Here is a 26,316-nt window from a genome sequence, read left to right on the forward strand (position 1 = left end):
AAACACACTAGACGGCTCTACCGCGCGATTTTCGCAATGACAAGTCGCAGCAGGAGCTTCATGTAAAACACATTCAGCGGCTTTCGACGGATTCACTATCTGCCATTATTATATTTTTATAGACGGATCCAAGACGAGTATAAGGTACAAGGTACAACTGTTGGGACAGTAAGCGGATTAGAGGGGTGGTATATAAAAACAGAATTGAGGAAAGCGGAAGAGTGGATGTTTACCTGAACGAGAGGGAGAGAGAAGTTGAACACAAACGTCTGAAATATAGCATTTCTCGAAAATTTGGATGGAATTCGAGTATCCGCAGCAACATGAACGCAGAGTGGTCTTCACGTATTGGTTCACCTGACATTTATTATTGCCTTGCTTTATTTACACCTTTCAAAAGCGCATAAACACTAATACCTGATAGCCGTTGCGGCGCATCATTTTCATCGGGCCACCGCAACGAACGAGGAACCGTACAACAGTGATTTTGTTTTATCGCATTCACATTTCATTATCGAGGTCCCGCGGCGGTCTATCTTTGCAAAATCCGCGTGGGAGAGCCGTCCAGTGTGTTCTTAAGACGCGTCCACATTACGCCAATCGGCCTTGGCCGCCCGGTAAAGCCGACTATATGTGGACGTACTGCCCGGGCTGGCCGTCGTGTCGAAAACCGACTCGAATCATACCGAACTCAACCCGAAACAAGTGGGTCCGGTTCGAGAAAGTCGAACCAAAACAAAACGAAGTAAATTAGTGTTGACGACATTGTGCTTCGTGTGTTCATGACGGCTTCGTGCACCCGATGTGACATCCACATTACATAACGAACCGAGTATGCCGCATGGTACAGGCCGATCGGCATCATTCGCCATAATGTGGACGCGCCTTTACGCTATGATTCGTTTCGTTCGTTTCATAAACGCAACGAAAATACATTACTTCACTTGGATGGCAGTAATGTTCCCAGTTTTATTAGCAGTACTTGGTTGAAATTTCTATGCCGAATAACACGCCGTGAATGTATTATGAAGTGTTAAGCTCTGGAATAGGCGTGACCTCAGAGCAAATCGAAAGAATTTTTTTCGTCGAAAAATCCTCTGCCAGAATAGGAATCGAACCCGAATCCCCGGAATGATAATGTGTGTTGCTAATCACTCGGCCACGGGAGCACGAAAATACTATATTTGAAGCGAATTGTGAAGGGTAAATCATTAACAATAATGTTGTTCTACAAAGCAACTAGATTCGATGAATTCCCACATGTACTGCTCGCATTTAAACATATTAACATCATCGATCTAGAATGCTTCGAGGGCTGCAAATAAACGTATGTCTATAAAAATTAGGTTTCTGATTTCTTCCTTAGAATCGGCACGAATTAGCATGATTTAATAATTAAGGGTTATAACTAGGTCAACGAAATCATCGATAACGATGATACTGCAGATGTTTTGTTTTAACTAGGTCTATTACAGACACCAGTCACTACCGAACCTGTAAAAGCGAATATCATTGATGCTTAGACGAGAAAATATTTCGCAATCTGCGATTAGCAGGCTTGAAGCCAATTTAACATTAAAAAGAATTGAATGGAAATTTTGACTTGGTGTTATTTGATTACTTACACGTAGTGCTGACTCCGACCTAACTGCTGATATACCCACTGAAATCGATCGTTATAATATAAAATCATTATTAGACATGATTTTCCTTTAAGATTTTTCACCACTCGAAAATAAATATATAATTTTCAATTACATAGAATACAGTAATTTACATTTAATGCGACATGCATGGCGATTTTGACCTGTAATTGGACATTGGCGATGAGAGTGGTACAGTGTCGACGTCTGGTGGCGACTTTCAATGTGGAGCCATAATTTGGGCCCCGAACTCGATGTTTACAATAATGTCCAATTACAGGTAAAAATGTCCAATTAAGCGTTTCGCATTACAGGTCTGTCCAATTAGCTAAATGTCGCATCAAATGTAACTTACTGTACATATTTGATACGGAAAACTAAATTTTAATTAATATTTTTTTATATTCAAAGTGTGTTTAACCCATCAATTGTCATTATCCCTTCCCCAAAACGGAGTACAAAGCTTAAGAGGGTGTTCTAGTGTAAAGGCACAAATTTCGGGCGTTTTTTCAAGCTCCGAAAAAATAGAACAAAGAATATTTTTACTATTATTTTGTTGTTTATCTATCTTTTAACGATGAAACAAATCCCAAACGGATAAAAAATATTCGTTATCTGGGTCATGTGGACTCAATCAAATCTATTTTTCAAGTGCATTTTTTGAAAAAAAAATCTTGCAGCTTTTTCCCCATGCTGTCTGTTTTTCCCATGCTGTCAATCGTTTTTCCTAAAAAAACGATCAAACGTTTTCGTGACTCGGGCTTCGTTTATTTACCTTTTTTGACCGAACTAGAATTGAAATAAATGTTGTAATTTGGGTAATGCGCATTATTTCGTTGTTTTAATGAAAGAAAGTTCAAGTTCAGAATGATAATAACCTAACATTTGGCGAGAAGTAAAATTGAATTACAATCAAGTTCAGGGAAAGTTATAGGTCAATAGAACTGAAATTGCAGAGTCCACCAAAATGCCAGTGGTGCTTTTATGATTCCAAACGGTAGCATTAATTGATGAAAAATGTAGTTCATTCATTTTATTTAATTCGATTAGTTTTGGCTTTCATAAAAATACTTTCTCTATGAAGTCTCCTATCTTTAAATGAAGGAAGGATCTCCTATCTTTAAATCAGTCGCTAAATCTGACGTACGTTATTACCGTGGAATTGCCATTATCTTTTGCATTACTAAACTATTCGAAGCAATAGTGAATGAAAAAGTCTTCCAACAAGTAAAGAATAGAATAACGTGTATGCAACATGGCTTCTTCAAAGGCCGCTCAACTGCAACTAATCTGTTTGCATTTGTGACTTTTATTTTGAATGCCATGGGAAATGGCAAACACGTACAAGCTCTTTACACTGACTTCAGTAAAGCATTTGACCGCATCGACATTCCATTACTACTCTTCAAATTGTAGAAAATTGGAATGGAACAAGGACTCTTAAGCTGGCTGAATTCTTATCTAACAAATCGTGAACAAATTGTTCATTTTAAAAATTCTCTCTCAAATCCAGTAAAAGTCACTTCGGGAGTCCCACAAGGCTCTCATCTTGGTCCTCTTCTTTTCATTCTGTACGTTAATGACATCTCCTTCGTTCTCAAGCGTATAAATGTACTCTTGTATGCAGACGACATGAAGCTTTTCGCGGAAATTGGTAATGAAAACGACATCGAAGCACTCCAAAACGAAATACATGTATTCCATACTTGGTGTAATAAAAATCTACTAAAACTGAATGTAAAAAAATGCAGCTCCATTACATTTAGCAGAAAAAATCATGTACCAAATATTGTAATACGTCTTGGAAATCAAAATGTAGAGAAATGTGAAATAGTTAGAGATCTAGGCGTCGTCCTGGACTGTAAACTCACATTCATAGAACACTACAACTCTGTAATCAATAAGGCAAATAGTGTGTTAAGCTTTGTCAAACGCTTCTCACATAACTTCCAGGACCCATACACAATCAAGCTTTTGTATATCACATACGTAAGGCCAATTCTGGAATACTGTAACATCGTTTTGAACCCGTATATGGTCGTACATGAAGAACGCATTGAGTCAGTCCAGAAACAGTTTCTCCTATTTGCACTCCGTAAGTTGAACTGGACATCATTTCCACTTCCTTCATTTGAAGCACGCTGCATGCTCATAAACGTCCAAGCACTAAAGGAACGCCGTAAATTTGCAATGCTTTCTTTTGTTAGTGATTTAATTCCGCAACGAGTACAGTCAGCCGGATTACTAGAAAAATTAAATTTCTATGTACCTGGGCGTCAACTAAGAACACGCAATTTGTTTCTAACCAAAACATCCAGAACAAATTATGCAAACAACGCTCCTATCAATCGCATGATGCGTATATACAATCAGCACTGCGAATTAATTGACACAACAATGAATAAAAAACAGCTAAAAAGAAACATGTACCGTAGGAATAATATTTAACTTAAGAAAACATTGTTAATATATAAGTATGTAGTCTACATTTGTTTGACGAAAATGAATCAATAAATAAAATTTCTTTCGGATTGTTCTTGACAACCATTTTGGTTCTATCGGCATAACCCAGTTCATAATTAGAATAGTTACAAACTGATAAAGAGAGGAAGTTCAATAGAAACTGGGCCATGGCTTACACGATTCTAGCCCTTCTGGTTACATGAGACAGAAAAAATCGAACAGCTTCTGAATTTGATTTTTTTTCAAATTTCTAGACTACAATACTGCCCTAATGCAGTCAACCTGTGTAGTAAACTAATGTTATTATAAATCTTCGGAACAGTTAAATGAACCACAGCAGAAATTGGACACTGTCTAACATATATTCGTTTGAGTGACAATTCGGGTGTGTTGAACGATCCGAAACTAGCAATATGATAAAACATTTTTAAAATTTCAACAGCACGGTAATATCAACATCGTTTCCCTTTATTTTTACCACCTCTGTATTGTTTCGAGATTCGTTTTTCTTCGATATATGCCAATGATTGTTTTCAAATAAAGTACTTGATTTCATTGCCTGATTTTTTGAAACTATATGCAGATGTGGAGATAATGTAAATTGAATTTGGAAGAAAACAATGAGCTTCCCGGACAATGCTGAAAAAAAGAGTATGGAACAAATCGTTACTATTGCATAATTAGCTATTATTTTTATCAAAAAAAAACATCTAATAGGAAACAGAAACAAACTTAAAATGAAATTTAAGCGAAAATATATATAATTTTTTTGATATTTTTCTCCAAAAATTGGAGGAATGCCCACGTGGACAAAAGGGGGAGGGGTATAAGGAATGTCCTCGCTTGTCCACGGGGTGTCTGAGGGGGCACGGAGGGGGTGTCTGAAATCATGCTTTTTCTGTCCCCGTGGTATGTGGACAGCCCCTAATAGTTTAAATATTTTCTGAATTAATTTTAATGACTAGTGATTTTTTTCACGAATGTATACGGAGTTTCTAGGAACAATGGGCAACGGTACTCGGTATGAACAACATATTATTAGCGTGAAAGATAAGAGGATCTCTTTCAAGGGAAATTATTTCCGACCGCAAAGGGTTGAAACTACCAAGCCCTAAACACTGTTACATTCACTCACGTATTCTCTGATGTCGAAAGAAGATGGTCGGGCAGCACGAGGGCCCGACCATCTTCTGGCCGGATCTCGCTTCGTGCCACTATTCAAAGGACGTGTTGGAGTGGTACCAAGCCAACGGGGTTACCTTCGTGCCAAAGGAAATGAACCCGCCCAACGCGCCGGAGCTTCGCCCAATAGAGAAATATTGGGCAATTATGAAGCAGGCCCTCCGGAAGAACCCAAAAGTTGTCAAATCGGAGGCGGACTTCAAGAGAAAATGGATTTCTGTTCAAAAAAAAACTACAACCTGACGTTGTACAGAACCTTATGGACGGGGTAAAGAGGAAGGTGCGAGCATACGGGCTTGGGCTCGAAGTATGAATAAAAAGAAAATGCCAAAAGTTGTTTAATAGTTTTTATATTACTGTCTAAAATTTTCAAAAGGATCGGTCTACTGGGCGAATTTCTACAGCGTTTTTTCCGTGATGCAATTTGATGTGACACACCCTTTAGTTTCAATGAACTGCTTTTCAAAACTTGCTCATTAAAACAAACCAATCGGAGATGTTTAACCGTGCCTTCCCATGTAGGAATGAAGGCCTGCAACGTGCAACGCATTTTTAACAAAGTTCCCTGGGGTGGAACTGAATACTCGAAGATTTTGCACGTGGTTGCTGTTAAACGAGCGAAGTGAAATTGCGTCTGTGGGTGTTGTGGTATTTATGAGTGGAAGATGTGAGCAATGCTCCTCGATAGTTAGGCTGCCTACCTAAAGGTGAAACTAATCTTTTGATAAACAGTCCATTACGGAAAACCCGAGAAAAACACAAACCGTAACTTTCTTCCACTGTTGTTCCATCTTTTTCATGCTGAGTTCTTGCTTTATTTAGAGATGCCAATAGCTTTGGCTATCATATAGTTCTTTAACTTTTCGCCTTTGTTTATAAAACTTGTAGAGACTATGTCTGGTTGATTCTCTAACCACATTTTCAAAGGTCACTTCATGGGATATTTTGTCAAAGTAGATAAATGATGTGTACGAATGTTACACAGTTAGTCAGGTACGAGTTCAGCCATTTGATGGTGTATAAGACGAAACCCCTGCGTTTTGTTCTCTTTATCGCGAAATCGTGTATCACTGAGTCGAAGTCTTAATTGGAAATACGACTTGGTTTTGACGTAGGACTTCGTCTTTGATTTCTATATAGGGGGGTCACTCTACGAAAAATGTAACGTTTATTAAGAGTTTTCAAATACATATTACGCAGAATCGTTCTTACGATATATAGAAGAAGTGTGTAATACGCACCCCCTAAACGAGAATGGTTTTATCTTGACCGTGCTCTTTAAATTTCAAATAACAACTACGTCAGTACATAGTTAAGTTAGTTAGTTAACCCTCAGTCATCTGTAATCGTTTTTTTTCTTTTGATACTGAACAACAAAAGTGCTACGAATTTTATTTTGTAAGGCGCCCAAATTCTAAATTTCCAATCATACGGTGTTAAATGGCCCAGCAGAAGTATAATATGCCCATGAGTTGTTTCTCTCAGAGACTATAAAGCTCAGAGAAACAGCTTGTATGGATGAGAGATTCCATCAATCTATTCCCTTCATGCCCACCAGCGAAGAGAAGAAACTGTTTCTCCGGTGAGCGTGTTCTCCCAGAATTCGTGTATTAATTCTTCAGTCCGCGTTCTTGTTTTCGTGCATTCTCTGAGCACATAATATAGATGCCAAATGAGGGGCTCAGAATGCAAGGGGTGTAAGTGACTTGATCGATTTCTCTTCATCAACATTTTATTTAGTAAATAACTCAACTGCAAAAACGTTCCAATTTAAGTTTGCTATAGAATCTGATAGATGATGTCAAATACAGCTGGGAATGTATATGCAGCTAAGTTATGACCAAAAGAGAGAGTCGATGTAGAGAAAACGATCAAAACACTTACACCCCTTTCATTCTAAGCCCCTCAAATGTGAAGACATGTTTTCGTTTTGAAGACATTTAATTTTGTGAAAACATACTGAGGTCGTTTAGAAGTATGTGAAAACAATTGTTTGTGTGATTTATCGAACATGATTTAGAACTCACATCCAAGCTATTACTCTCGTGAGAATGTTATCCGGCCGAAGGCGAGCATATTGCCCCGATTGAGGGTATGCCATACTGCCCGATGGTAGCTGATGCGGAAAATATCAAATTGAGAAGGAAATGAATCCTTTCTTAACATTTTCTTCATCTGAGATATTCACTGGGAACTCGACTCAATAAATATGACCCACAGTTACCGCATCTGAATCGATTTCAAACAACAAAAACCTTAAAGAAATGATGTAGAAAATTAAATTGACAAAAAAATCCCAATTGCTGTGGAAAACTCATATTTCCTTCAACCCAAACGGAATACAAACTTTCATTCGAATCAAAAATACTCATGTTTTGTCATTTGTCGATTTCATTCGGAGTTGCTCAATATACTCTGGAGTTGAGTACCTTCTGAACCAATTTTGTTCTAAGATTTGACCCACCTGCCCCGTGGAGATTCTACGAAGAGGAAAAAGAAGACAATATTTTGAGAACAGATCCATCGTGACCAATAAATGGAAACTGCCGTGTTTACTTCATGGTAGGGATTGAATGAAATCACCCGCTCAAATTTGAAACGGTACCAGTGTTGGAAAAAATCATCTTCGCTATGATCAAATGCATAGATTTTCGGGCTAGGTTGCATCGAAAACCTATATATTCCAAACGAAAATTAAAATGACAGATCCAGACAACCATTGAATATGAGCAAATGAACTTTTGTCCTTCAATATGTTTTGATGTTTATTTTTTCCACCCAGTGTCATTTTCATCTTGATTATCGGAAACGTCAGAACTGAATTTCATTTCAGCCAAATGAATATCAGCTGTTGTTAACTTCTAACCTGAGGCTGTGTGCGGTTGGGTTTTGCAGTTGCCGGATGCCGTAATCGGAAATACCTTATGAATTTCACGATATCGCAAATGACTTGATGGTAGCTAAAACCACTCGTTGTATCCATTCTGCATATGTCGTTGCTACCGTCTCGCCAAATAAAATTTATTTTGAACTTAAATTCACTGCCAGAACGAATATCGTTTCGGATGTGATGGATATCAATTTGTTGCTTTTGATATCCAAAGTATAAATAACAGCGAAGTTATGAACCCCAATCAATGTCGCATTCATTCATTATAGCAAAATTGCTCATGCGACAGCGATGTGAACAAAATGAACTCGTTTGTTATTGTCATCAATATAATGAGGGCAGTGTGTTTCAAGCTGAAAAAAAGTCATTTACACTGGAACAAAATCATATTCGTTTCTCGTGAATATTTGTTGATATTCTAAGACACTGGTTGTTACCCGTTGTTTTCCCATTTCAGGGTGCTGTGATCGAGTCGAGGGCTTGTTCTGCTGACATATAGTACACTGACGAATGTGTTCCCGGACATCTTCGGTTATCCGAAATGGCCAGAAATATTATTTGGGGATTTTATGAATGGGTTTGAAGTGCACCCGTGGCCGAGTGGTTAGCGTCTCACATTGTCATGCCGGGTGTTCGGGTTCGATTCCCGTTCTGGCCGGAGGATTTTTCGCCAAAGAAATTTCTTTCGACTTGCACTGTGGTCACGCGTATTCAAGAGCTTGCCCCTCGGAATACATTCAAGGCGTGTTATTTGGCTTAAGAAATCTCAACTAAGTATTAATAAATGACGCTAATTAATGCATACGTTGAGACGGCAAAAGTTCCACAGGGAACGTTAACGCCATTCAAGAAGAAGATGAATGGGTTTTCCCGTGCCCAAGTGAAGCACATCATCATGCTCTTCTACTAAAATATGCTCTCGTATATGTTCCGGAACGCACCTCTTCCACTCAAATCGATAGTCTAAGCTAACATTTTTAATTGGGACAAATTTCTTAAGTATACCGTTGTCGATTCGAAAATCTATATATTTTTCCGGTCTTTTCACAACTCTTTTCTGCATTTTAGCATATCAATCATCATCCGATGATTTTACTCCAACGACTTCAACCGAACGGGACAATGCGTCAGGAATCACGTTATCCACCCCTCGACGATGCTTAATGGACATATTGTATCTTTGGAGTTCCATACTCCACCGGCACAGCCTGGAAGATGTGCGCCAGCTACTTTGTAAAATATACGCCAACGCTGATGCGTCTGTGATTACTGTAAATCGAGAGCCCTCTACGTAGCATCTGAATTTATGTATAGAGTTAAGAACTGCAAGTGCTTCCTTTTCGGTTGCACAGTAACGTTGATTTTTGGGAATGATACGCGATCGGTCTTTCAATTTCATCGTGCATTTGTGTTAGGACTCCTGTATTGCTAGCAGTTCACTGTACTCGGATATAAATCTTCTATAATAGTTACTCATACCCAGAAATCTACGTAAAGCTTTGAGTGATTTCGAACGTTCAAAGTTTACGATAGCCTCAATGCGATCTGGATTTGGTTGCAAACCATTTTCGCTCAATACATAACCTAGATATGGTACCTCAGAAACACAAAAATGCGACTTTGCTAGATTTATTGACAAATTTGCTCAATTCAATTCCATTCCGCAGGGCCTCTTTCTGCCGCGTCCTTTCCGATCTCCTGGTGTCCTCGTTTGTATGTAATGAAGAAAAGGCCCACTGGTCGGACCTGACCAGCTGGCGTTAACACCGTGGCGCCCCCCATTCAATTCATTTTTCCAATTACCTTTTCTTATAAATTTTGACGTGGGACTACGTCTAACCGGAGTATATGGGGGGTAAAATGAAAACCTTAACATAGAACATACAGGAAAAAATGAAAGACTCCAAATGCTTATAACTCGAACATGTATTACTGGATCGGAATGATTTTTGCATCAATTGATAGAGAATATTTCTACGCTTCTATCGCAATTAATAAAATGTTATTTTTCATTAGATAAACAATTGAAAAACTATAAAATGTTAAGCGTTATTTAAACGCTCTAACTGCCTCGTTTTGATTGGCCCGATTTACGGTTTCCCTAACATAGCCATCAAAACCAAGCTGCCTTGGAGAAATCGGCATTGCAAATACATGGAAGTCGGGGGTATTTTTGTTCCATCCAAAATGTGTTTCCCTAACACAGACTTCAAATCCATGGAGCTTAGGGAAATTGGCATTGCAAATACATGCAGGTCGGGGGTATTTTTGTTTCGACCGAAATGTGTTTCCCCAACACAGACATCAGAACCAAGGTGTCTGAGGAAATTGGCACTGCAAATTCATACAAGTCGGGAGCATTTTTGTTCCGACTGAAAGGTATTTGCCTAACACAGACTTCAAAACCAAGATGTCTGGGGAAATCAGCTTTGCAAATAAATGCAAAATGCGAGTACTTTTGTACTCGCTTGGCTTTGTGCAAACTAGAATATGTTTCCTTAACACGGTCTCTTAAACTTAGGAACGTGGAAAATCGTGGTGACACTAGAGGCGAATGAACTTTCAGCTTTACAACCTCTATAGTATAAAAAGTAGAAGTTGAAGTTGTTGATTCATGCAAGCCAGAGGTACTTCTGCACCCGCATGTTTTTTTTTGCACTCCGAAAAGTGTTTTCCTAACACGGATTACAAGAACGGGTACGAATATAACGCTTTGGCTCGGTTATTTAAGATTGCATTGAAGGATATGCCCTCATATCGTCTGCTCACTGAAATGATTGCTAAGCTAAGGTAGTCCCACGACAACCTTGCGGTTATATCATAGATATAACCCACCCATTTTTTTTTGACGTGGGACTACGTCTAACCGGAATATTTGGGGGGTAAAATGAAAACATAAACACTGAACATGCAGGAAAAAATGCAAGATTTCGAATGCTAATAACTCGAACATTTTCTACTGGATCGGAAAGATGTTTGCATCAATTGATAGGGAATATTTCTACGCATCTATAGCAATTAATAAAATGTCATTTTTCATTAGATAAATAATTGAATAACTGTAAAATGTTTAGCGTTATCTAAACGCCCTTACTGCCTCGTTTTGATTGGCCCGATTTACGGTTTCCCCAACACAGACTTCAAAACCAAGCAGCGTTGGGGAAATCGGAATTGAAAATACATGAATGTAGGGGGACTTTTGTTCTCTCCGAAATATGTTCCCTAACACAGACTTCAAAACCAAGCAGCATTGGCGAAACCGACATTGCAAATACATGAAAGTAGGGGCAGCTTTTGTTCCCACCGAAACGCGTTTCTTTAACAGAGGCTTCTAGTCCAAGGAGCGTGGGGAAGTTGGCATTGCAAATACATGCAATTCGGGGGCATTTTTGTTCCGACTGAAATGTGTTTCCCTACCACAGACTTCAAATCCATGGAGCGAGGGAAAATTGGCATTGCTAGTACATGCAAGTCGAGGGCAATTTGTTCCGACTAAAATATGTTTCCTCAACACAGGCTTCAGAAACAAGGTCTCTAGGGAAATTGGGATTGCAAATTCATGCAGGTCGGGAGTATTTTTGTTCCGACTGAAATCTGATTACCTATAAATACCTCTAAACCAAGGTGTCTGGGGAAATCGGCATTGCAAATACATGCAAACTGCGAGTACTTTTATACTCGCTTGCCTTTGTGCAGACTAGAATGCGTTTCCCTAACACGGTCTCCTGAACTTAGGTACCTGGTAAGTTCGTGCAGACACTAGAGACATGGCATTTGTTCAAACTTTTTACTCACAATGCAAATATATTGAATTCAATTGAATTCGGAAATTGTTTCATTCAATCAATACATACAAATGATTATTAAGCTAAGGTAGTCCAACGTCAACCTTGCGGTTATATCATAGATATAACTCACCCATTTTTTTTTTTAATACTAACGATGTTCACAGCTATCAACAACTTGAACATTTAACAAAACCTAATAAACAAACAACACTTGACATTACTAAACTACACTTATCTACATATTTAAATCAAAGACATTTACTTCACACGACGCGCACTTCTATTTCCGGAGACGGTCACTAACAGAAAGAAAGACCACATACAGTGCGATTCACATACAACATACACGTCACGTTCACGTCCCGTCACGTCACGATTCGTCAATGATTCTACCATGCAATTCTCATGAAAACATTCACATACACCAGCAACGTAACGACCCGTCAGCATACGTTCAACGAAAACGACCGGCAGGGTTTGTAGAAAAGAATAATTGACGGAGACGGACGGCTCGTTTGGTTTTTGTCTGGGCTTTGTGCCTCGGCTTTTGTTTTGATTTGGTTGTACAGTAATTTACATCTACATCGACATTAAGCTAATTGAACAGATCTGTGATGCAACACGTTTAATTAGACATGTTTACCTCTAGTTGGACATTTTTGTAAACATTGAGTTCGGGGCCCAAATTATGGACCCACATTGAAAGTCGCCACCAGTCGCAAATGTCCAATTACTGGTCAAAACCGACTCCAATGCGACACTGGTGGTGGTGCCTCAGCATATCGCTTGATACGTAACTTACTGTACTTTTTATGCCAACATATCTCTTAACTCCAAATTTCGGAGTGAAAATCATTCGCGACTAGTTGAGAGAATTATTTTATTTATTATTATTGTTGCATAAGGGTCGGACTACGGGGTTTAAGCATTTAAATAATTGAATGCAATGATTCTCATTGAATTTTTCAAAATTTAGAACTGATTCTAGGCATGCTGATTTGAAAGAGGGCATTGCAATTTAAAATTGTTGTAGGTGGCGACACCATGAATAAAATTAAATAAATCATTCGTTTGGCATTTGACGTGACGGTGCTGGTGGAAGCATTGACTGCATGTGTGAATTGGTGGAGACGTTGACGGAACGTAGACGTTCTTCTCCGTAACGTGCTATGTGAATCGCACATACAACGGACAAAAGAGAACAATGTCGACAGGCCGAATACAATTGTACCCTGTCCCTTTGAGCGACGGTACGTCGCCCCATTCACGGACGCGGCCTCTCGTCTACTCAAACCGGTCCATTGTTAAAGGTGGCCGTACACTGTTTGCCCGGAGATCAAATATTTGATATTTTTTGACAGATAAGGTTTGATTTGATATTTGTACAAACACTATTTTGTTTGCCACTCTTCAATTTTAAACAGTAGTAAACAATATCAAACACCGAACATGGAAAAAAATCAACTGAAATATAAAATAACTGAAAGGTAACCTAACCATGTACCGACAGGTTCGAAGAACAAACTGAAAAAATATTTTAGGCATCCAATAATTGAATATTTGCTTGTCGTGTTTTGTGTAGAATATATTTGATCAGTACACGTTGACCAAATTTTATCTGTCAAAAAGAGTCAAATATTTGGCTTCGGTCAAACAGTGTATGAGCACCCTAAGTACGCGGGGTCCCTCAGATGAGTTAGTACGGAGCTTGCAATGACCCTGTCAATTGACATATGGCAAATTTTGTTGTCTGCGGTTTTGCTTGATTTCAGTGATAGCAGAGTCATCACTTTGGCCAATGGTGAACGACTGTTACATATTATAATGAAAAGTCTCACTAAAAATGTCGGAAATGTATAAACAAACGATTCATTAAGAGTCAGAAATACGTGTTTCAAGTAATTTAATAACATGGTGTGAAAAATTTCATTTAAATTTTATCATTTTAAAACTGGCTCCGTGTCTTCTAATCTGAAGCTTACACTATCGAGTTGGGGCCCAGATTGAAAGTCGCCACCAGATGTCGACACTGACAACTGAGCTGAAGAGCTGTTCATAAAGAACAGTTCTTTTAGATGAGCTGAGCTGATCTGAGCTGTTCATTGTGATGAGCTGGATTGCATGCCTCTAATCGAAATACATCAGTTAATTGAATGCGCCTTCTCTATGGTTCGGTGTAGACATGTGATGATAGTGCTACACGCAAAATTCACTAGAAAATTGACTTGGTGGTACATAGCCTTACGGTGGCATTTTCTTAATGGCCGAATGCAACGGAAATTTACGGAAGAAAATCACTAACTAAACAAATATTATACCAGTATTCCGTTTACTTTACTATAGATCACATAAGATTTCACGAAATCATTACATCCCTAACTCTGCAAGCAGTCATTAAATATTACCATCATCGGGTTGAAATTGGCAAAATTTGCTCGTATAATAAAAACCCACATCCGGTCCGCTGAATCTTTTCATCGGGCAAATAATATTCACAGCCGAACCCAAACATTTTTCCTGGCCCAGAGCGTTCATTTGTTTTTTTTTGTGAGCGTGTATATTTTATGAGCTCCCATGTGGCGGACCCATTTTCGCTATGAGATTCCGAGTTAAACTCCAAAAACCAGAAAAAGGTTCATCCTTATTCCGGTCAAGGTAATTTTAAATATAAAAAGGAAAAAAAAACAAATGATATACATATACGCAGATTCTGGCTAAAGCGAAACGGCGGCTCACTCGCGATGGGCTTTCCGTATCCTGTGGAGCGCCAAAGTCACTTTGAACTATTCGACGTTCCCTTCAAACCACCGCGCTTCTCCACAAAAAAAATGTTTTAATAAACTATAATGGATCACTCAAGTGGATTGATAATATTTGTTCTCCTTTTATGCACCACCACCATAAAATGCTACTGAATCGTTTGGTATTATGAGTTTTCACTCCATCCCTCGCTTTGTCATTCTCCAGCATCATTTGGCTCCTTTGGCGAACTTGTCCTTATACACTCTTCACAATCGACTGGCGTCCTTTTCTTTGTCTCGAAAGACAAAATGCTATTCTGTGACTAGGATGAAGGGAGGGGGGGGGGAATTGGCTGGGATGATGGGAGTCTCAGACTGTGACTAGACAACAACAACGGTTTGACCTATTGAGAGAGACAGTATTACGTTTTTGTCAGCATCATCATCGTCGTCGTCGGCTTCGTCTCCTGATGGTTGCCGTCTTCAGCAAATGGAAAATGGGAGAAATTGGAGGAAGCAAAGAGCTCGCAGCTCGCTTTCCCTCTATTTTCCACACGCGCGTTGGTGTGAGTGTTTGGCCGCATCCGGGGGTTGTTTGAAGAGCTGCGGCCATTCTGCAGCTACCATTGATGTGTGGATCGAGGCTATATGGAAATCATCGAGTTGAATATGATGCTTGCTCGGGTTGTACGAGTTGAAAAAAAAAATTCAATATGCATATATGAATATTTGTCCGTGGAATTCAGGAATTTCCATATTCGGAAACCCACCCAAATAGTGGATGAACGAAGGATGGGAGGAAGCTGGAAACATAGGATGATTTTCTCAGAAATAACGAAACAACGGTTTAAATATGCAGGCGCTGTTTCCAAACACCCACATCTTAAATATTATCCGTTTTGTCTTAAAAAAGGTGTACCGATAGCTTTGTTCTCATCAAACATACAAATCGGTTCGTAATGACACGGAAATGTGAACAGTGATCGAATGTGGCGTCCTTCAGGATGCGTTCAGAACGGGTGAATTAACAATATGAAACTGTCTATTGAATTGTGTAATTAAAATGAAATCGATAAATCGGATTAAATTCGTTAAAAATGATTTATTGCCTTGCGTTGCCTTGTAGTCCCACACAAGTGGGTAATATAAAAGTCACAGGAGGTTGTGTCCGAGACACGACGGCATAGTTGACGTAGGATTCCGTTAGGCTATCTGTTGATTTTGTATATGTTTGAAGAATTACATCGTTAAACACTTTGATAATGATTTGGTGGCCCTGAAAAGGGTCGTTTTGTTTGGTTGTTGGATATTGTTTGTTCACTCCACCAGTGTTTACCGAGTGATGATGACACAAGGATGGTAAACAGTCGTTGGATGGTGCGTCCGAAGTGGAACGAGATATGAAGAAAACCGCTGTGATCTTAGACGAGATGACTCCTATGTTATGTATGGATGAAATAAAGAAAAAAAACTCACCAATGTAATATACGATAATTACCATTACCGAACACAATTATCAATTTTTATCATCAGTAAAAACATGTTACTTCAATATAGAGAAAACATTTTTGAAATGCGAAAGGTAATTTTCGTTTATAATTTTTACTTTTTGAATGTTTATTCAACCCAATGCAAATTTCAACTGGACTAACAGCACCTAATACTCTATGCAGAGCTTGGTTTTGATGTCTCTGTTAGGGAATACATTTCGGTAGGAACAAAAACTCCCTCTACTTTCATGTATTGGCAATGTCGATTTACCCAAGGCAGCTTGGTTTTGATGTCTCTGTTGGGGACCCGCCGCATGTGTCGTCAAGTTCGATCAATCAGAAGTGGGTATCTCCGTTAGGATAGGGGTTGAGATTTTTCAATTGTTCGATAGTTAGTTATATGACATACATTATTTTCTTCAATATAAAAAATTGTTATGGAGTGTCGAAATCGGTTGACGCAAAAATTTCATCTATCCGTCATGAAATGACTGAGAAATAAGCGTTTGAAATTGGACAATTTTCACGATGTGCTCAATTTTCGATTTTCAATTTGTACCCCAATATGTTCCCGAAAGACGTAATCCTACGTCAAAAACACGGCCCCAATCGATGTTCGTAAACATTTTGGTTGTTGCAAAATCGCCCTGAAAAAATCCGCACGTCATCTTGTTTACAAGGAGTAGCATCCGTTCCACACAAACAATACCAAACTCCTCATCAACGCACAACGCTTCCAAAGCATCAAACACCACTTCGTTCTTGCGAAGCGAAGTTACAAAAAAAAACTTTTAATGACTTTGGGTATACGGACTAAAAATAATGTTTTAATCAAAACTCAGCGATACAGAATATCCTACGCTTTTGAGAGCGAGAAAGAAAGAGAGAGAGGCAGAGCGCGCGTTTGGCGGAGAAAGAATATTCTTTTATCGCCGATCAATCTTTCGACAGCAGACGGTCTCCCGTTGGCTGGAACGGGTAAATGAAAGCAATGGGGTTTTCCATGGTTGCTTTCAACACCCGCTCCACGCCCGCAAGCTAAGGAGTTTGTATAGGACCCCATCTAACCCGCACCATCACACCAGTGGTTGCACTTGAGCGACACAAGATGACGTTGATGATCTTCCGGCAGAGAAATTTGTTGATGTTCTTCCGCTGCTGCGTTTGATCTGTGGCGTGAATTTATGCACTGGGTAACGTTTCTTCTCACATTGCACGTGAAAAGTTATTTTGTAATTGGAGTAACGCAATCTTCATTGCTTACCAAGAGCAAGAGATTAGTTAGTGCAGGGCGAGAAAAGTTTGTTGATGAAATTTAGTGACCCATTTTGGATTTATTGTGGTTCTCTTGGGGAATATCGAATCGAATCTGAGGTATTGTTCTTAGGTGAGTTTTAAACTATTCGGCGTAATCAACTAAATTCGTTGGAATGTTTGTGTGAAACTCCGCTAATTCGAATTTTAATGCAGCTTTGTTTAAGGATTTCATTCGCACACTACACTACAAAAAAAAATTATTTCGCTCATATCTGACAACTTAGCATTACATTTTAAGTGGTCTAAAGGAGCAAATGGTTCGATGGAGGGTCTTCGATGCAATGCTTATGAGTTCGAAACTCGGCCATTTCATCGACTTTTTTCAACAGAACATCATAAACTGAATAAGTTTTATCTAGTAGCTGGGAAAGACTCTAGAAAGCCAAGGTCAAGGTGCTGAAAGGATTCTATTTTTAGAAAACTAGCTGACCCGACAAACTTCGTCCCGCCCAAAATTCGTTTTTTGTTATCAATACCTTCAAACATTCACGTTTGCTGAAAGGATTGCACCCTAAAACTTCCACATGCTAAATTTGGTTCCATTTGTTTGATTAATTCTCGAGTAATGCAGAAATTTGAGTTTCATTCGTGTGGCAGCTCCTCTTTAGAGAGGAGTTAAAGTGTCTATTCACCATGAAACGTTTCGTGTACCCTAAAACATTCGCATGACAAATTTGACTCCGTTTGCTTGATTAGTTTTCAAATTATGCAGAAATTTGTCTTTCATTTGTATGGCAGCTCCCCCTTATAGAGAGGGGTGGAGTGTCTATCTATCGTAAAAATATTTATTACACCCTAAAACCTCCACCTGCCTAATTTGGTTTCATTTTCTTGAATAATTCTCGAGTAATGCAGAAATTTGTGTTTCATTTGTATGGCAGATCCCCCTTAGAGAGGGGGGTGGAGGGTCTAACCACCATAGAAATATTTATTGCACCCTAAAACCTCAACATGCCAAATTTGGTTTTATTTGCTTGAATAATTCTCGAGTAATGTAGAAATTTGTGTTTCATTTGTATGGCAGCCTCCCCTCAGAGACGGGGGAAGGGTAATTTAACCACCATAGAAATATTTATTGCACCCTAAAACGTAATATGCTTAATTTGGTTTCATTTGCTTGATTAATTCTCGAGTAATGCAGAAATTTGTGTTTCATTTGTATGGCAGCCCCTCCTAAGAGAAAGTGGAGGAGTATCTAATCACCGTGAAAACAATTATTGTACCCTACAACCTCCACATGCCAAATTTGGTTTCATTTGCTTGACTAATTCTCGATTAATGCAGAAATTTGTGTTTCATTTGTATTGCAGCCTCCTCTTAGAGAGGGGGGTGGAGAGTCTAACCACCATAGATACATTTATTGCACCCTAAAACCTCGACATGCCAAATTTCGTTTCATTTGCTTGATTAATTCTCGAGTAACGTAAAAATTTGTAATAAATTGGTATGGCAGCCCCTCCTTAGAGAGGGGGAAGGGGTTTCAAACTATCACGAAAACCTTCCCCGGCCCCAAAAACCCAGAACTGTTCATTGATTGATCTTCTAGTCGATCCCGTTGAATTTACCTTTTACTAAGAAATTCCTAGTAAGGGACGAACACGAAATTATTGCGACACCGAAAATGTCATGCCAATTTTCTTATAATGTTTAAAATCAAACCAAAATTTTAGGGTAGTTTTATACATATATTTACTTCAAAAATCAAAAGAAAAGTTAATCGATGGAGCCTTGAGTGTAAAATTGAACGCATTTTCGTTTGATGCCCTCCATCAAAGTCTTTACAGTGTCACCCGGTACCAGTTTCTCAGTTTTTTTTTCCATTTTCTTAACATGTCCTTCTCGTCTTTGACTGTCTTCTTGCTTTTCGGAAGCTCCCGCTTCATTATTGTCCAGTACTGCTCCACCGGGCTCAGCTCCAGACACTTTGGCGGGTTCATGTCCTTTGGAACAAAATGGACAGAATTGGCCTCATACCACTCCAGGACACTTTTAGGATAGTGGCATGATGCCAAATCTGGCCATAATAGCGGAGCTTCGTCGTGCTGCTACTCAGATTTGTAGATCTCGCCATTTACTGTGCCCTCTGTCACGAAAGGCTCACTCCTTAGTCCGAAGAGATATTATATATTATATATAAACGAGATATTTGGAGGCGAACTTCGACATTTTCTTCTTCTTATATTTGTCGTCCACATCGAACTTGCTCTTGCCGGTGAAAATCTCCAACCCCGGAATTTGCTTAAAATCGGCTTTTATATACGTTTCGTCGTCCATCACACAGCAGCCATATTTTGTCAGCATCTTCTCGTAGAGCTTCCGTGCCCGAGTTTTAGCCGTCGATTTTTGCCGCTCATCTCGGTTTGGGAAGTTCTGTACCTTGTATGTATGTAGTCCAGCTCTCTTCTTTGTATTCTGGACGTAGCTCTGCGACATTCCGATCTTTTCAGCCAAATCACGGCTTGAGACGTTGGGATTTGCTTTAATCATCCGCTTCACCTTATTACCTCTGTCTTATTGTTCTCCGGTCCCGGTTTTCTTCCAGCTCCTTTGCCGTGGTCCAACGTCAACCGCTCCTGGAACCGCTTCAACACTCTGGAGACGGTTGAATGGTGAATGTTCAACATTTTTCCCAACTGCCGGTGCGACAGGTCAGGAAATTCCAGGTGTTTGGAAAGAATTTGTTCTCTCGACTCGCGTTGGTTCACCTCCATTTTCGTTGAATCGAAAAACACGACTTCGAGTTTGACAGCATGTAGACAATACACATCAATGAGAAAGTGTGCAAAATTTGGTTGATTTTTACCCAATGGTAAAAAAGTTATGCCCTGTTGAATGTGTCGCAATAATTTCGTATTCGCCCTTTACTTCTACCAAAACTCATCATTATAATATCAGATTGTTCAGATTTTCAGACACAATTCTCTCGTTCAAGATTTTCCAACCACTTGCAAATAACATGTTTCTCCGTTACATGGAATGAATGTTTTATACAGAAAATATGATGGATTGAAGACAGACCCCTCCCCTCTTCTCCCTTTAGAGAGGGGGAGGAGTGTCTATTCACCATAGAAACGTTTCGTGCCTCCTAAAATCTTCACATGCCAAATTTGGCTCCATTTGCTTGATTAGTTCTCGAGCTATGCAGAAATTTGTATTTCATTTGGATGAGAGCAGAGAGGAGGATGAGAATGTGTATGAGAGAGGGGGGAGGAGTCTCGAACCACCTTAGAAACATTTGTCGATCCCTAAAACCTCTATATGCTAAGTTTAATTCCATTTGTTTGATCAGTTCTCGAGTTGTTCAGTACCCTCCCCTCCACCTCTTTAGAGAGGAGAAGGAGTGTCAAACCATCATAAAAACATTAATTGTTCCCTAAAACATCCACATGCCAAGTTTACTTCAGTTACACCGCCCCCTTCAGGAGGAGTGTCTATTCACCATAGAAACATGCCCCCTAAAACTTTCGCATGCCGAATTCGGTTCCATTTGCTTGGTTAGTTTTCGAATTATGTAGAAATTTGTGTTTCATTTGTATGGCAGATCCCCCCCCCCTTTAGAGAGGGGGGACGAGTGTCGAACTACCATAGAAACGTTTATCGATCCCTAAAACCTCTATATGCAAATTTTGATTAGTTCTCGAGTTGTTCAGCATCCTCTCCCCCTCTTTAGAGAGGGGAAAGGAGTGTCAAACCACCATAAAAACATTTATTACCCTCCTAAAACCTTCACATGTCAAATTCGGTTCCGTTTGCTTGATTAGTTCGTGAATTCTGCAGCAATGTATGCTTCATTTGTATGGCAGTACCCACTGCCATTCGAATGAATGTTACTGTATCTCAATTCAACCGACTTCATACATATCTCTGGAAACTCAGAAAAATGGAGTGGTTCTATGGTTATGGAACGCAGTGTCGAACAGAACAATTCAGAACCCTAGACAACAAATATCGTGTATTCATTCCGCATAAAAAAGGAAGGAAACATATGGGACAAACAACCTAATATTTTTCTTTTGGCTTGCGTGTCCCGTTTGCAAGTCGGAATTATTTGGTCAGTTTAATAGAATGGTATGCACGGTGGAAAACTACGTTTGTTTACGCAGTAGTATTGATGTATTCGAATTGTATTCCTACGTTACCATAGTTGTCCCATTTAATCGGTAAAATTGAAGAACCACGAATTGGGCCAACCAAAACACGTGGTATTTAGCTCGTTTAGATAATGCGTGACGTTTTAGGATTATTCAGTTGTTTATATAAAAAAAAATAGTGAAAGCGTATAAATGTTTGTAATCTAATCCAGTCATCGATACACTTTTTATAGCTGTATTCAGGAATTGCCTTCAGTTCACGCAGCGAATTCGGTTTCATGTCGGCAAGGCTGTCGAAACGGGTCCCACGAAGCGGTAATTTGAGTCTCGGAGATGGGAAAAAGTTACACCCATGTCTCATCACCAGTAATTCTGCGTTGGATAAATGTGGGATCAGAATTTGATCGTTCAAGCATGTCTTCGGCCCCTTGATTGTGATGAAATTTTTGAAGAAAGTTTAGGTCTTTTGGCACCAGTCGTGCTGTGACTTTTCTCATGCTTTAAACATCAACCAAAATATGATGAACGGTCTCGTGAGAGATATTTGATTCACGGGCTAGCTCTCTCAAACTTTAAGGACGATTTCCGAGCACCATTCCTTTTATTTTGTCGTTGTTTCATCAGATGGTCGCACTTGACGCGGCAAAGCGTTCACCTCTTCTCTTCTTCTTATACCATTCATACACCCGTGTTTTCGACATGGTTGAGTCACCAAATGTATTCTGCAACATTTTCAACGAGAAATTTTGTTTGCAACACAAAATTTCACACCCTATCCTTGACCGATAGAATTTTTCATATAAAAAAATGCTGAGCAGAAAAAAAAATTAACTCCTCCTTGATGACGCCTGTAAACGAACCAAATGACAGATCGCGTTCAAAATTGACATGAGGATCACTGACAGTAGTACAAACTTAAAAAAATAGAAATTTCTAATTGTGCAGTAACAATAATCGTTAGTTTTTTTATTGTGGAATATATGTCACAAAGTTGTTGTAGCATTGGTGAGGTGTTTATCGCGTATAGTAAATTCGTAATGTTATTATGGCTATTGCTCATTTTCGCGTGATTTTTTAGAATTTAATTGAACAGAGCTGGGTACACAAGGGCCACAATTTGCTCATATTTTAGTTTCATTTGCTACCGTATCCTGCATTGGTGAGCGTAAATTTTCTCTTCACAGTCCTCGCATCTGTCACATGATGAACCGTTTGTCTGTCCTGCGTTATTCCTGCGTACCGTCAGCTAACCTGGGTAGATAGTACACGAGGTTTATCCCATACTAATGTCATGTTTGTTCGGTGAATGGTTCGGAAAATACACCGTGATGTAGTATAAAGGTAAAGGTAAATATTTATTTCATTCTTTTCGACGTTATCGACGAATCTTTACAGCGAAGCAAGAGAATCTTTCAACACCAAATAATAAGAGTACGACATTTGGGATATCTGAAAAAATATGTTTAGTCAATATCAACCACTAATTTTCGTGAACGCTATGCTCACTTTTCCAAACTGTTCCAGTCCGACGATGAAAAATTTCGCAGCCGTGATTCCTACCTCATGCTGGGATCTCCGCAATATCATGCGGTAGCTATTCTGCAACTCTACGGATTCGTCGTACCAGGGCAAATCGTAGATGGCACTTTCGACGGCCGCAGCTTCGTCCGTTATTTGTTGACCCAAATAGGAATAACCATACGTTTCGACCAGAGACAGGAAAAAAAGTATCAACACATTGCACAGTGAGATATTGATGTTCTGGAAGCGAAGACTTAGTCACTTGGTCACAGAAAATTAAATATTTTGTGATTACAATACCGTTGACGCATAAAACATAGTCAAACACCAGAACATTACGGTAGACATGAACTGCATCATAAGTGAGATGTTTAGGATATCTTCTGCAAGCTGTGTTGCTCTACAAATAAAGAAGAACTGAGGATTGTAATAACGCTTTGCATCCGGACTTGACTCACTCAAATGCACTGTTGTGGAGGCAAACGATTTCCGCCAATTTGGGAGCTTTTGGGGTGTTCTTTGGCAGCTGAGTTAAACTCTGTATTTGTATAGTTACCAAGCGAAATAATAAAGCACAATATTTCATTATGGCAATTATCGACGATACTTTGATTAGCGAGAGAAACCCACAACCAGCATAGGCGATTATAGAGAGGAATACGAAAATATGATAGTGTACAAAATTCGTACGAATTTCCATACCATAAAACCTTCAATAAAAAAACAATCTTCGGCTTCGATAGGATCCATGAAATAAGTCTTACTCTTGCTCCATGGGAAGCTCAAATTCAAATTCGTCGGAACTGTTGCCTTTGGCTGCATTATATCGCAAATAACTGATTGTAATCGATGGGCTGCTGAAAACAAATAAACCCAGCGAACAATAAACTGCATAGAACTTCCCGAACCCGTCGATCGCGCGATTTTCCTTGCGAATTTCTTCATAGCAAACTCTCGGTTGGTGCTCCTTCGTAACTGGAAGTATCGTAGCAAAATTACAACCCCTAAGTTATTGAAACAATTTACCATGCTCGATGATGTCAGTTAGTAGTTTAAGAATTCGCTCGAAGGTGGTCCTTTTTTTGGCGAATATGGCGATCGCTATTATCATGTTGACTTCGAAAATGAATTCCGCCCATCCTTTGGCGATTGCGTCGAACTCGTTGCTCCCTATCCCTAGAACGGCCTTCGGGAAAATGATGATAAATATAACCCAAAAACAGCCCAGCACAAATCGGTAGAATTTTTTCCGATTTTCCCACAGACCGACGCTTGACATCACGCGGAGGATGAACGGCATAACTTTGAGCTCCGGTGCAATATTCCGATCGAATACGGTAGCCATGTTTCCGTTGTTGAAGTTGAACTGCTCGATTGGCGGAACTAACCTTCACTTATATGCAGAAAATACTCATCCACTTGGTGGGGTATGTAGATCGCGTTCAGTATTCGATATCTGAATGCTCTAATTAGTATTTGTGGTGCTTGAAAATGAAAAGTTCCTCAATTTCTACGAAAGGAAAAATCCGTTTTGACTGCACAAGACATTTTCTCATTTGACCTGAAATGGACATGGCTGCCCTTCCGCTGCAGCTATTAGTGATTATTTCCCCCTGCCATTACGTTATGCATTTTTTTTTCGTGCTAGTATTGAACATCAAAGCGGTTTGTGATAGTGACCAACGATGTGGTCGATTGTTGTTTCTTTTCGGCAGAATAATCGATTAATAATTAATTCATTGAAGCATGCAAAAAGTTGTGATTGAATATTACCGCTTCAATTACCATTGAGTTTTTTTGTAAGTGTTTCACGTCCGAGAAGATAATAGAATAATTCCAAGCCAGATTTGCAGAAGAACAGGCGATTTCGGCTCGACCGTTTCCGATTTTATAAAACTATAAATAAAGTGGAAACCACCCAAAATCACAATTTCCATTATGAGATGACTGATTCAAATTACGACTGACGACTTCAACAAGGGCGTACTCAAAATCATCAAATCTTTTTTTTATTCAAAGAATTTCAAAGATGTCTGTTAATAGTTTACAGTTCACAAACTGTGCAGGGTTGCGAATATTGTCGAACATTGGTCTGATTGTGTAATTTTCAACGGATGTTCGACCGCGTTTCGTCCACCATGAGTGAGACCAATTGATCAATTTTCAACGATGAATAAAAATCACTACATTACATATTCATAAGAGCTAAGAAACCAAGGTTAATAATTAGTGAGTTCAAGTGAAAGATTTGTTCCCTTCTAATTTTCCGTATTCTAAGTACGTTACGAATGACATTTGTTTCGTTGTAAAAATTACAATATCTTCGTGGAAGTCATATCAACGGGAGCAGTTTGTTAAAAATTCAAAAATGATAATTTCCGTGAACTCGATTTTTCTTTTTATGTTAGTGGAGTCCTCGTAACGTTACCATCCGAGCAACGTCGAGGGCTTCTTCTGTTCTGCGAAAACTGTCAGCTGTCAGTATTCTTTATGACTAAACACCAATGTATATATCACTAACTGACCTGGCAGACTTCGTTAAGCCCAAAATGGATTTTTTTATCATGAGTATTCATGATAAAAATTGAATTTCATATCAAACATTCACGTTTTCTTACTAAGCGAACGTTCGTGGTTCCCATCGCAGAACTATTCATTGATTGATCGTCTAATTGACCCCTTACAAGCACCTGCCCCCTTTCAGACTAGGAAGATATGTCAAACTATCACAGAAACATTTTTCGCCCTCACATGCCAAATTTGGTTCCATTTGCTTGATTAGTTCTAGAGTTATGGAGAAAGGCTGGCCTGGCTGGGAAGGAAGTAATAAGCGCCCCGAACCAATCACCCGCTCTATGTAAAATATTGTACAAGGTGCCAAATAATAATATGATCTATGGTGAAAAAAGTACTTTTCCATTTTTGCACGCCATTCTCAATAGCTTCGAGATAAAAAAAAATACTGAAAGTGCATCTTACTTTGGTATATCGATAAATATATATATATTTAACTATTGGGTGTACAAATAAGTCCCAATAGTTTGACACTGAACACAACTTTATTATAAAGATAAAGGTTGAGGCTTCAAGTATCAGTGCGTATTGAATTCTCAAAGTCAAAGCAACATTTTTCCCATCACTCCAAAATGAAAAATCGCGTTCCAACAAAGCCGTTTTTGCGGGGAATTCT

General features: G+C 39.1%; 2 protein-coding genes across 6 annotated transcripts in view; both read right to left on the reverse strand.

Moving 5' to 3' along the window:
- The window catches only part of LOC129766565 (alpha-mannosidase 2), a 446,086-nt gene that overhangs the window by 25,576 nt on the left and 394,194 nt on the right, over window positions 1-26,316 (reverse strand). The gene's annotated exons all lie outside the window — the stretch shown is intronic.
- On the reverse strand, window positions 22,582-23,823 carry LOC129766623 (odorant receptor 4-like). Its single transcript, XM_055767204.1, has 4 exons — window positions 23,585-23,823; window positions 23,427-23,526; window positions 23,112-23,366; window positions 22,582-23,054 (listed from the first exon to the last, which is right to left on the reverse strand). The coding sequence occupies exons 1-4, from the start codon at window positions 23,710-23,712 to the stop codon at window positions 22,995-22,997; spliced, it is 543 nt and encodes a 180-aa protein (XP_055623179.1). The 5' UTR covers window positions 23,713-23,823; the 3' UTR covers window positions 22,582-22,994.

This window comes from Toxorhynchites rutilus, chromosome 1, assembly GCF_029784135.1.
Source record: "Toxorhynchites rutilus septentrionalis strain SRP chromosome 1, ASM2978413v1, whole genome shotgun sequence".
NCBI classification, from domain to species: domain Eukaryota; kingdom Metazoa; phylum Arthropoda; class Insecta; order Diptera; family Culicidae; genus Toxorhynchites; species Toxorhynchites rutilus.